General features: G+C 45.0%; 1 protein-coding gene across 3 annotated transcripts in view; it reads right to left on the minus strand.

Annotated features, from left to right (window-relative positions):
• The window catches only part of ERLIN1 (ER lipid raft associated 1), a 31,479-nt gene extending 19,623 nt beyond the window's left edge, over positions 1-11,856 (minus strand). The window contains exons 1-6 of one of the 3 annotated variants that reach the window (XM_058671185.1): positions 11,721-11,831; positions 11,331-11,454; positions 9,694-9,775; positions 4,849-4,895; positions 3,866-3,927; positions 685-810 (exon numbers count right to left, since the gene is read on the minus strand). In XM_058671185.1, coding sequence (XP_058527168.1) covers positions 685-810; positions 3,866-3,927; positions 4,849-4,895; positions 9,694-9,775; positions 11,331-11,443 — 430 coding nt within the window. In that variant the 5' untranslated portion in view covers positions 11,444-11,454; positions 11,721-11,831. Of the gene's footprint in view, positions 1-684; positions 811-3,865; positions 3,928-4,848; positions 4,896-9,693; positions 9,776-11,330 lie in introns of all 3 variants that reach the window. The other 2 variants (XR_009246465.1, XM_058671186.1) reach the window with 2 other exon arrangements.
• Between the last annotated feature and the right edge of the window lie 785 nt (positions 11,857-12,641).

Raw genomic sequence — 12,641 nt, forward strand, 5'->3', positions numbered from 1 at the left:
TGAGACTTCACCTTAAGATTTCACTTTTTGGGGCCTGGCGGCGTGGCCTAGCAGCTAAAGTCCTCCTCTTGAACACCCCGGGATCCCATATCGGCACTGGTTCTAATCCCGGCAGCTCCACTTCCCATCCAGCTCCCTGCTTGTGGCCTGGGAAAGCAGTCGAGGATGGCCCAAAGCCTTGGGACCCTGCACCTGCGTGGGAGACCTGGAAGAGGTTCCTGGTTCCCAGCTTTGGACTGGCGCAGCATCGGCCGTTGCGGCTCACTTGGGGAGTGAAACATTGGATGGAAGATCTTCCTCTCTGCCTCTCCTCCTCTCTGTGTATCTGGCTTTGTAATAAAAATAAATAAATCTTTAAAAAAAAATTTCACTTTTTGATTTTTGACCAAAATAAATTCTACTCATGAATATTAATGTCGTAAATATAACTGTTTAATCCTCCTACAAATTATGGAGGGAGGGATGGGTCTAGGGAGCTAAACGCAAATTATTGACTAGCCTCAAATGATCTATTAATCAGTAACAAAATTAATGCCATTAAGTTAATACAGTGAATAAATGAAGCTTTTCTAATCTCAACCATTCCTTTATTAGAAACGCAACAGAAATGGCAAATAACACAAGGTATATTATTATAGCATCAATGTATGAGTTCACCAAGGTATCCAACAGGATGTCACTTACCAAACAGTTCAATGTAAACTTCTTGTAGTGTGTGGGCGCTGCAAAACTGGTTCAGCTCATGGTGGATTTTATTGAAGATTAAGGTCTTATCATAATCTGCAGTGTAGTTTCTCACGATATCAAACACTGAAGGAGAGGTAAACCCATGTTTGTTTCATCCAACAATGACTCAGGTATCTTTAAATTCAGTCAAGGGAAATGTCAGAATGATAGACCAAAAGTCTTCAAAAAGCTCATAGAAAATGCATATTATGAAAAAATTATTAATGAATTTCAATATTTTTGACACCAAAATAAACTTCTCACTTAATTTCTATTTTCAATTAACTTTTTTGAAGTCCATCATGTTATACACATTACAAACACACAGAATATAACACTAATTTTTGATGTATTCTTTGTGCTCAATTTCTCAGGCACCCTTGCATTTCCGGGTCTAATAGATAAACCTCAATTTCCTTACTAACGAGAGAACACATATTTTAGAGACTAAGAAACTGTCAAAGGAAATTTGTGTTTTTGCATCTTTGAGAAGATGAACTGAGAGGCAGAAAGCAGAGGCAAATACTATAAATCCAAAGTTTAGCTAAGTGGGAGGGAACTCTTTAAGGAACAGCGAAAATAAATGAAAGGAGCAGCTGCAAAAGACCTTTTTTTTTTTTTTTTTGATGCAAAAGCAAGAGGCTTTATTTGATCACCAGCGCGCTGGGGCCGGGGCCAGTTCCTCACGCAGGAGGCTAGGCATCGACCAAAAGACCATATTTTTAAAGACTAAAAAGACACCAGCTTAGAAGGGGAAGGAATTATGTCAGGTAATTACACACATCAGCATATAATACACATCCTCTCCTGGAAATCTTACCACTGTGTACTTAGAAATGTTTCAAAAGGTACATACTAAACCTTGTCGAAAACTATGCTCTATCAACTAAAACCTCCTTTCTGTTTCTCTTTAGACCCAATAATTTGCTTTCGTGGCCTTCCCATACACGTATTAGATGCAACTAGATTTCTAAATCAAAACTGATGAACAAGTCATTAATAAAAACTAAATCACCCTTTTGACCATTTTCCAAATGAATTGGTGATTTCACAGTCTCCTATTTCTCTCTGGCTGGAGACCCATCACTGCCTTCCCTTCATCTATTTCCAATCATAATACATCCCAATCTAACTAGCAAAAGTTCATTAAAAAAAAAAGATGAGGCTAACACTTAATTTCTGAAGAACATGATCCAAACTCTTGTAACAGCAACAGATCTGTTCTCTGCTCTGAAATTTTCTGTCTATGCCCATACCAGTGGTGAAATGTAGCATAATCTCACATCTCAACATACATTTTTTAACCTTTATCACAGCTTCTTAAGCAAAACTCCTTGAAAGCAAAGGGTATAACCTCATCTTCTAAAACTGTTTTGCTGGGGCCAGCGCCATGGTGTAGCAAGTTAAGTCTCCACCAAGCAGCACTGGAATCTCATATGGGCGCCAGTTTAAGTCCCAGCTGCTTCCACTTCCAATCCAGCTTCCTGATAATGTGCCTGGGAAAAAAGCAGTGGAGTACTGCTCAAGTGTTTGGGCCCTGCACTCACATGGAATACCCAAAAGAAGCTCCTGGCTCTTGGTGTCAAACTAGCCCAGCTCTAGCCATTGGTGGCCATTTGCAGAGTGAAGCAACAGACGCAAGATCTGTTTTTCACTTTATGTAACACTGCCTTTCAGATAAAAATAATTAATTTCTTTTAAGATTTACTTATTCTTATTTGAAAGGCAGAGTTACAGAGAAAAGACTGAGAGATAAAAGATCTTCAGTCCGCTGGTACACTGCCCCAATGGCCACAATGGCCAGAGCTTCTTCTGGGTCTCCTACGTGGATGCAGGGTTCCAAGGATACAAACCAGTGTCCATAGGGGATGCCATGGTTTGCAGGTAGAGCCTGTTGAGCCAGGACGTTGGCTTTTTCTTTTTCAAATCTCAAAAACAAACAAAAACACAAAACTGTTCTGCCAACCTCAGAATCTTGTACATATAAGTCATGCCAGTTTTTTTTTTTTTTTAAGGGAAGGCAAAGATAAAGTTGCTTATCTTTCTACAGTGCGCCTAGATTTTTATTTGAATAGTACCCATATTAGATGTGTGGGTGTTCATCTTTTACCAAGAAAATGTTTTCCTCACAGGCCCGGCACAATGGCTCAACTCAATCTTCCTCTTGCAAGCAACGGGATCCCACATGGGTGCCAGTTCATGTGCTGGCTGCTCCACTTCCCATCCAGCTCCCTGCCTGTGGTTTGAGAAAGCAGTCGAGGATGGCCCAGGACCTCGGAACCCTGCACCTGCATGGGAGACCTGGAAGAAGCGACTGACTTTTGGCAAATGGAAGATCTTCCTGACTCTCCTCTCTGTAAATCTGCCTTTCCAATAAAAATAAACCTTAAAAAAAGAGAAAGAAAATGCTTTCCTGGGGACAGATTACTTTGCAAGTTGTAACAAACAACAATCAAAAAAGATTCCTGTGACAAATCACTGTGACCCAAGGAACTGTTAGATATTTTAGCACACAGTAAATTATCTCATCCTGACTATATAAATTGCTACTATCTCCTTCCAGAAATAATCATGACTGTCTGGTTCTTACAAACATTAACCTCAGAGAAAAAAAAACCATGTGGTTGGACAGTCTGTCATCTGTAATTTGTGGCCTATTTCTGTCTCCATTTCTTTGAAACAGAATGTTCTTATGTTTTTTAAAGATTAATGTTTATTGGAAAGGCAGATTTACAGAGGGAAAGAGAAATAAGGAGAAAGATCTCCCATCTGCTGGTTCACTCCCCAAGTGGCTGCAACAGCTGGAGCTGAGTCAATCGGGGGCCAGGAGTCAGTAGCTTCCTCCAGGTCTCCCATGCGGGTGCAGGATCTCAAGGCTTTGGGCCATCCTCAACTGGTTTCCCAGGCCACAAGCAGGGAGCTACAGGTCCTGCGAAACGGAGCTGCCAGAACACACCAATGTACATATGGGATTCTGGAATTTTTCAAAGTGAGGATTTAGCCACTGAGCCATTGCATCGGGCCCCTTATGATTATTTTTTACATAAACCTCACAAGTACTTCTCTATTTTCCAAAGAATCTTTCAGTTACAAATAATTTGGTTATAACTATAAATAATATAAATGATGGCTAACATACCTGCATAAGGAGCTAACATATTAACCACTTCTATTCGGTCTATGTAGATCATGACTCCACCGCTAAAAACGACAGGGAAAAAGTGTGAGCCACTAAAGAGAACCACAAAGGAGAGATATAGACAGATCTAAGCAGAAACTGATACTCAAATATATTATATTAATTCCAAACACTGAATTTGTCTCCTTTAAAAAAGCCATGTCTGTCCCTCTATAGATATCAAACTATTTGGGGGGCTTATATCGTTAATATTTTAGGTCATTTAAAAATATTTCTAATTTCACATTCTTTTTTTGATCCAATTCAATGTAGAGATTATATCTGAGAAATAACTTGGGCTTTGCTTGTCATTTTCTTTGTAAACCTCTGCAGGTCAGCAATTTCAAAGTGAGGTCTTTAGAACAGTAGCAAAGTGTAGGGAACTTTTGTCTGGTCTCATTTCACATTTACCGTATCCAAAACTAAATTCAATGGCACTTAATTCTACAGATGAGAAGGCGGGATGGCAAAATGCTAAACTACTTTATTAAACACATGTTTTGGGCTATGTGCTAGTCTTACCACTTTATCTGTATTATTCTGAACCATGACGGGAAATGTATAAGACAGGTCTTACATTACTCAATTTTTACCTGAGGAAACTAACCTTAGAAAAGTCAGTAAAGACAAAGGGTCTATGAGAACTCTGTATTTTCTCCTCAATTTTATTACTTAAAACTGCTCTTGATAATAAAGTTGATGCTGATATACAAAGTAAGGTCTGTTGGCTCTCAAATTCCATAGTTTTCAGAAAGAATCTCATGGTTATTAAAATGGGAATCTCCTATTTTAGAGCTGGGTGGGTCTTTGCTCTAACAATGCTCAGAGCAGTCATGCTCTGGCTTGGTTTCATGCTGATTTGAAAGTTGCCTATGTAATCATCACAGCTTGAGAAGCAGACACTCTTCCTGAGCTAATAGGAAATCAACAAGCAGCAAGCTTACCTTGTCCCACAAGGCACATTCTTTACTTCATCAGTTTGTAGTGTTGTCTGTGGAAGGAAAAATACCATCAACACTGTAGATACAACGCGTCCACGAACCATTAGGCCCAGAGAAAAACCTGTGCTGGGAGCAAGCACAGCACAGTTTCAACACAATTTCAGTCCCCCCAGACTGACCTATAAAGCAGTCATTCTCTTTATAGCCCAGCAGAACCGTGGATTTAAACAAATCTTTAAATCAAGATGCAATGGGGAAGGGCCAATGTTCAATCTGTTCGTAAGCAGAAAACTCCTCTAGAGTCCCTTCATCTGGAACTGACTGGAATTGTACACTTAATGGCTAACCCATGAAGATGCTATGGCTAGGACCTGGGCTTTGAACTTGAATTTCACCACTAAAATTACTGTTTACACTGCAGACAGGACATAAACATCACAAGCACACAAGTGTTCTACAACTCCAGGCTGTCCTTGGACTCAACAGCAACCTTTTGTCTCTGAAACTGTAGTCAACTAATTTTAGTTCAGGACCTACTGATTTCTTCTGTGTTCAATTCAGTTTCTCCTTTAATAGAAGTGTGGGGCCAGCACTGTGGCACTGCATGTTAAACATCCACTCGCTGCACTGGCATCATACACAGGCACAAGTTCAAGTCCCAGCTGATCCACTTCTAATCAGGTCCCTGCTTATGGCCTAGCAAAGCAGCAGAGGATGGCTCAAGTCCTTGGGTCCTTGTATCCATATGGGAGACTTGGGAGAAGCTCTCGACTTCGAACCAACCCATATCTGACCATTGCAGCTGACTGAATCAATGAATAGAAGGCCTCTCTATGTCATTCTCTGGTTCTGCATTTCAAATAAAAACAAATACATGCTTAGATAAAAAGAAAAATAAAATAAAAGTGCTATCACCAATAGTTTCCTTCTACTGAACCAGCTATCATGTACTTGACTGCTTTCCCCCACCACACCTTTTTTCAGATCTAGAATGACACTGTATTCTAAAGCCTCAGATATGTGGGCGGATCTAATGAGTACAGCCTGGACACACTGTATCTATCACGCACATGGCAATGGACAATTCTATGGAGCACAAAAGAAACAGGAAGAGTCATCTGTTTCCAGAGAGCTCACAATCTAGCACAGGAGAGGAGATTCTTACAAAGCAACCCACCAACAGGTACACAGCAACAGAGTACAAGTTCAACTGTTGAGTATTAAGTCAGAGAGAAAAGCTAACGGTTTTCTCACTGAAGTGAAACTCTAGAAATCAGGTCTAAATGGGGAGAACTAAGAACAGATAAGACACAGGAACAACTGAAATTCAATAAATATTGTATCTGAACACAGAAAGATAAATATGAACTGCATGTATGGGCGACAGGAAGACAACTGGCTTGACAGGAGGCAAGGGGTAAATTTAAATGAGGCAAAATGCTGAGATGCAGACATAGTGATATTATGTATAGGGTCCTGAAAGTTGGCTGGTGTGTCTGGGTTCTTACTACCTCATCCCATATGGTGACAAAACAAATCTTTTAAAAAAAAAGGTTGTACTTAATTCTTTTGTTCAAATTGTGATGAAATCCTCATTATCCATTTTATCTGGAGGCAAAAAAAGTCAGCTGGACAATTTATTTAGTTCGATTTAGTAAAGGGCATTGAAACTGAAAGCTATAAATTCTGGAGACACAACAGAGGAAGGGCTTGATGACTTGGTTATATGTAAAATTCTAGGAGGGAAGAAAACTAAAGAGTTTTTGGGTTGAAAAATTAGCCTACCTCTTTTGGGAGTGGGAGGGTTGTCCCAGGACTCTGAGAAGCGGATCTGGAACTCCTCAGAGGGCCATGCGGCTGGAGTGGGGGAGGAGCTAGGAGGATCCGGGTGGGGCCTGAGCGTTTCAACCTCGGGGGAAGCCATGCTGCCTGGAGGGCTCAGGTCCCCCGCCACGATTCCAGGCTAGCACAGCCAAGCTTACCACCACCACATATGTGCGTACATGGGGTGAGCAGCTCCCGGGCAGCCAGTGAGCCATTTGGCACCAGGCTGTGCCTGCTGGCCGCTGGGCCAGGAAGTTCTGGAATTTGGTTTCTTTGATATGCTACATGAATCGCTACATGCTGAACCCACAGTTCTCTGAGAATGTGTATTAGTCCTTAAGATTCTCAATGGCAGTAAAGCTTCATCTGAAGAACCTGTAGTCACTTTATAGTGCAGATTGCCAACACCAGTTCATTCAAAAGGCAAAATTCCGGGCTTGTCCAGCAGGATACCCCATTACCTGATAGGATGAGGGATCAGCAGAGGGGTCACAGAAGGCAGGACTATGACATTGATTGGCATTCAAGAACCATACTCGGGGCTAGAATGTGTCAGGCATGTGTGGACCAATCCCCTGGAAACTCTGACCCCACTGGATGGTTTAGAAGGGCGGGTGGAGTCTATGCAGGAGGCATGACAGTCTATGGGGCGCACTGGGCTGACCCAGAGCAACCTCTGGCATACTTAACACTGGCTGGGAACAGGCCTGGTTGGGGAGCTTGGGGGAGGCGTTGGCTGGGTGGAGCTTACCACTAAGGGGCGCAGGAACTGGAAGGGGGCTGAGTTCTGGTCGGGTCACAGTTGTACTCCCTTGGCACAAATATGGATTCGGACTTGACGCACCGGGCCGGGTTAGACCGCAACACAGTTTGGTGTTCTGGAGGACCAGGATAGATGTGGGACGGGCTCGGCTAGGTTTCAACCCCAACTGAGCCATATATGAGCTATATGTGGGTATGGATGAGCCGTGGCTGGGCTGAAACTTCCAACAGCAGGAACCAGAATGGGTTGAAGAGCGGTGCTGGCCGAAGGACCTGCTGGTATGCGTGAAGCCTGACACCAGAAAGGGGTCTGATGGAGGAATCTGAACAGCTCCTCTGACAGGACACTGACCCAACAAATAAACGCAGGAAGCATGGAGGTAAACAACCCAGAAGAGGCTATGGAAAGTGACCCACTGGCATACATTTGGCTCAGGTTGGGGGCAGACCAGGCTGAGTCAGTTTGCGTCATCCACTGGCAAGTCCGAGTGCTGGAACTGTGTGGGGGCCTGGCCAGGTTTGGTTGCAATAAAAAAACAGCACACAACACAGAATGCCAAGGCGAAATGGCCTGTGCCAGTAGGGAATGCAGCACCCAACCAGCACACCTCCCACTGGTTTAGGTGAGGGACTAGTGTGTGATGGGCAGAGCCGGGGAGAGCTGCAATACTCATTGGTTCCAATGGAGGTCGGGGCGCAGAATAGATCCAATCCAGGGGTTACAACCACCAGCTGATCGGAGTGATGGACTGTGGCGGGCACTGTGTTTACTAGTAGTACATGTAGGAGCCTGGACTGGGAACGCCTCAAAGTTTCTTTGGGGATTCCCCTGAACAAAATGGAGGAATCAAAACATTAACCAAGAAAAGATGGAAGATGGAGTAGATCAATCAACCACCTCAGCTGTATGCTTGCAGCGGAAAACTGGACAAGGGGAAACTCTAAGATAGACTATGTCAATCAGTGGACTCTGCACAGTCTCATCGTACCTGGACTGTTGCTGATGATATGTTGGAGCTTCTAATTGATCGAGGTGACGCTCTGCTGGCTCTGCCTTCAAACCTGAGAGGGCCTCCCTAAGAGGCTGTTGAACTTAACTGGACAGTGGGATGCTGGAGTCTGTATGGTGTGAGCTTGTAATTAGGGAATCCCAACGGAACCTGAGTTGTGGTTATGCATCAAGGTGAAGGAATTCACCATGGGGGAAGGGTTTGGGGTGAAGGGGGGAGAATCCCAGTACCTATGAAATTGTGTCATGTAATACAATGTAATTAATGAATTAAAAAAAAAAAATTAGCCTAAAAGAGGCAGGAGGCCGAGACGGTGAGTGAAGCGGTGAGCGCATCAACCCTGGCAAGAATAAAAAATAAATATGGGAAAACAATATGGAAATCGGTGACTAGAGGAAGACACTTCATTTTACTTCAGTAGATATCATTCTTTCCCCAAACTCTCTAAAGGAAACTGGAAGGAAACCTGAAGGATTTAAGTATTCAAAATTAAGTTCTCATTCAGCAAGAAGCCTAGATTTAGAACTACAAGCTTAAATAACATTCAGTTTTCTTGAGTCATGAAAAATCAGCAGCAAATGGTCGATAAAACTTCCAAAACCAAAGATTTATGATCACAATGAGCTTGCACAAGAAGTCACAGCCTAATCCCATTTTATCATCTTATGTCAAAAGACATTTATCAAGCATTTTCCATGGCCAAGAGACTCATTTCAACTACTTTACTGTAAATATCCTGGGATACTGTCAAAATACAACATTCACTAAAGTTCCACAAGAAATTGTGCTTAATATACTGAGCAAAAAAATGTGAGGTTAAAAAAGCTATGTATCAAAACTCAGATCCTCCATGTTAACAGTACCAAGAGCCTGCCTCTAGGAAAGTCAAACACTGGACTAAGCCAAGCAATCAGTGATTTGTACTTCTAATCGGGTTCCTAATTCTTGCTTTTATTTTGACAGCAGTCAACAGAAAACTTGCTATACACTATATGCTAAGTCAGTTTTCCCAAGCTGCTTAGTTCATACTCTATATTCACGTCAAGATAACAAGATTGTTCAAAACCAGTTTGTGCTGTGACAACTGTACTCTGAACTTTAACTCCTATAAGTAAATACTGCCATCTGCTTGAGTAATAAGGAAATCCACCTCCACCCACGTGGGTGGCAGCTCCTCCTGTCACACCTGTCCAGCCGGTGTGGGGCTGCGCTCAACTTGCCCTCGGTGTGGGGCTGCCCTCAGATCACTCACCTGCACAGATCGGAAGGTAGTAATGAAAGGCAACATGATATGATAGCCTGGTCCACTGGGGCTAGTTAGTAAAGCTCCTCCCCTGCGAAAAGATGTTTCAATTTGGTGAAATTAGAGAGAGAGAAATTCTCCTTCTGAATCTAAAATGCTGCAACACTCTTTCTCATGCTACTGCACTAAATCCACTAAAATGAGCTGCTCGGAGTGAACAACTGCTGCTTAAAACACCTACCACACCTGTAAAGCTGAAAACACCAAAATAAGCTGCCTGTGTTACAGCTGGTTTCTAGGTGCCAGCGACCACACCTCTGGATGCCCAGGACACCCTCTGGGTCAGAGTACTCCCCCCGGTCTTTGACCTTCTCATAGACACTGGTGATAAAGGCTGTAATACTCTACTGCACTTTGTACAGAATATAATATTTAATTACCAGGCTGTAAACAAGAAGACTACACAAACTTTCAAGGAAAGAGGAAAAGCTGAGACCCATGATTCATCTACACCAAGCTTCTATCTAAAAATAACAAAAAGGGTGAAAGGCAGATTATAAAGAGATGCAGGTTTGTTCATCAAATTCTGGAATCTAGGAACTACGAAAGCACATACTGGACGTAACGCAAAGGCATCTGGGGAACAAATAAAGAACTCCCGTTTTACATAAAGAGTGATAAACTTACTGGACTTAGCTAAGAAGTCAAAACTTAAAAAGAGGCAAACTTGAGACTGAACACTAATTCTGACAGCTGTTCCCCGACCTGGTCCCTCCTTGGTTTCGGTGTTGGAAGGACAATGTTACAGTGGAAGGAAGTCGGAATTCATTGGTCATTTCTTCTGTTGTAGTTGTGCTGGCTACCACACACCACTAAATCTTCACCTCCTCCATGACTCAGGGTGGATCTAAACGCGCGAGTAGCAGCTTTTGTTTGTTTGTTTGTTTGAGGGGCGGTGGTGGTGGGAGAAATTATGGAAACAATCAAAAAGCTGGAGCTTTTAAAAATACACCAACAACCCCAATTTCTCAACCAACTAGCCTCCCTCTTTGCAGTCAGAATAAAAAGGAACTGTCGATACCTAACGTTGCAAGGGGCGGGGGTGGAAGCCCAAGACAGAGCATCATGTCCTCTCTTCCACTTGAAATGAAGGGAGTGGAGGGGGCTCAGCAATGCTGGCTTCCGTCCCTTTAGGTCCAAGGAGTAACAACCGCCATGGTCCTCCCAGTCTTTCAAGACATAACCAGACACTGGGATCTCATCGATGAAAACAAGTTTAAGAACCAACCCTAAACAGAATTACATTTTCTAAGAGCAGCTCTGGCAGCCAACTCAAAGCCCGCACAGCTCTATGCATTACACATGATTCAGGCACTTCTTCAGTTACACGTAGGGTACCTACTTCTTTCCCTTTCCTAAAGAATGGAGTTCACTGTGTACTCGGAAAAACCTGCAAGGAGTCTGGATCTCTGCACAAGCTGAGCACAGAGGTACCGACACCTGCAGGGGGCTCCGCAGAAGCCTGCCCAGGCATCCCCCTGTCCCGACTGTGGGCGCTCGCCGAGGGACTGGCCCGACTCCATTACAGCCGGATTCCCCTTGCCACCTGCTCTGGAAGCCGCGCCGCCCGCGCGCACGCCCCTCACCTGTAGTAGACAGCCAGGTGTCCCTCCTCGATCTTGTGGATGGAGGCGTAGAGGAGGACGGCCACCAGCCCCACCACGGCAGCCACCAGCACCCGGGCTTGAGTCATATTCATCCTGGTTTCTCCTGGGCCAGGGAGGCAAGGACGCTCAGCGCCCGGAGTGACGGGCCCGAGCCCTCCCTCCTCCGGAGCCCCGGCGCCCCCTCACAGGCTGGGCGGGTGGGCACGGCGCCCTCTTCCCTTCATCCTTCCCGTGTCGTCCCCTCCTCCGCGCCCAGGCGGCCGACGGGCCGCGCCCGCACGGAGCGCCTCCTAACTCCCCCTCCCCGCCGCCACGCGGTCTGCGGAAGGCACCGGGGCCGGGGAGGCCAACCCCTCGGGCGCGCCTCACCGATCAGTGACGCATCGCTTCCGCCCGCACGTGCGGCCGCCTCCCGGGCCGCGCCGACTGCCGCCAGGAGCCGGCCCTCCTGCCCGGACACTGCGCCTGCGCCGAGACGCACGGCGCCGCAGTGCCCCGCCCACGCCCCAGACGGGAAAGCGAGTGGAACAAAAAGTCTCGAACCGGCGGCTGCTTCCTTCGGTGCGCCGCTGGTGAGCTGCCGGGCCGGAGGAAAGGCGCTCCTGGCGGACCTAGAGAAAGGGCCACTCTGCCCTTAGGCGGAGAACCCGCTTCCACACCCTTAACGTGTTTCTTTGGTCTTTCGGGGTATCTGAGCCCTACAGTGTGGGAACACGTGCTTCAGGCACGGATCCTGTACTAACTACGGAATCCAAACTTGTTGCCAGTAAAGTTCAGAAGAGGGAACTGGTTGCTTTAAGTGCTTCATTCACTCGTTATTACTGTTTTTTTTTAAGCTCTGTGTGTGTGTGTGTGATGTGCCAGAATGCTGATCCAGTTAGGGCTTTATTAAGACCACCCAGGAAGCGGCAGAGTGGGCTAAGCACATGATGTGAGGGACAAAGCGGCCCTCCGGGAACTTACAAAGAAACAATGAGCACTTGAGTTTTCCAGAGGCCTCGTGGGCTGCAAAGTAGTGGCACCACGGGCTGGGATAGGACCAGATTCTGAAAGTCAGGAACGCACTGTGCTGAGAGGACCACTGGACATGCACACAGAAGTGTACTTTTAAAAATGTTGCATCATGTACATATGTTACCAAGAACACAGAGGGTAAAGGAAAAGGGTGGAGTCTGGCAAGAGATGGATGAATACAAGGAAACTAAGCCCAGTCCATTTTGCAGGTTGGGCAGAAATGGCTGTGCCTTCCAAGGCTCGTGGTGAGGCCACAACTGATCAGGCTGACTGGTT

This window comes from Ochotona princeps, chromosome 13 (assembly GCF_030435755.1).
Source record: "Ochotona princeps isolate mOchPri1 chromosome 13, mOchPri1.hap1, whole genome shotgun sequence".
NCBI classification, from domain to species: Eukaryota; Metazoa; Chordata; class Mammalia; order Lagomorpha; family Ochotonidae; genus Ochotona; species Ochotona princeps.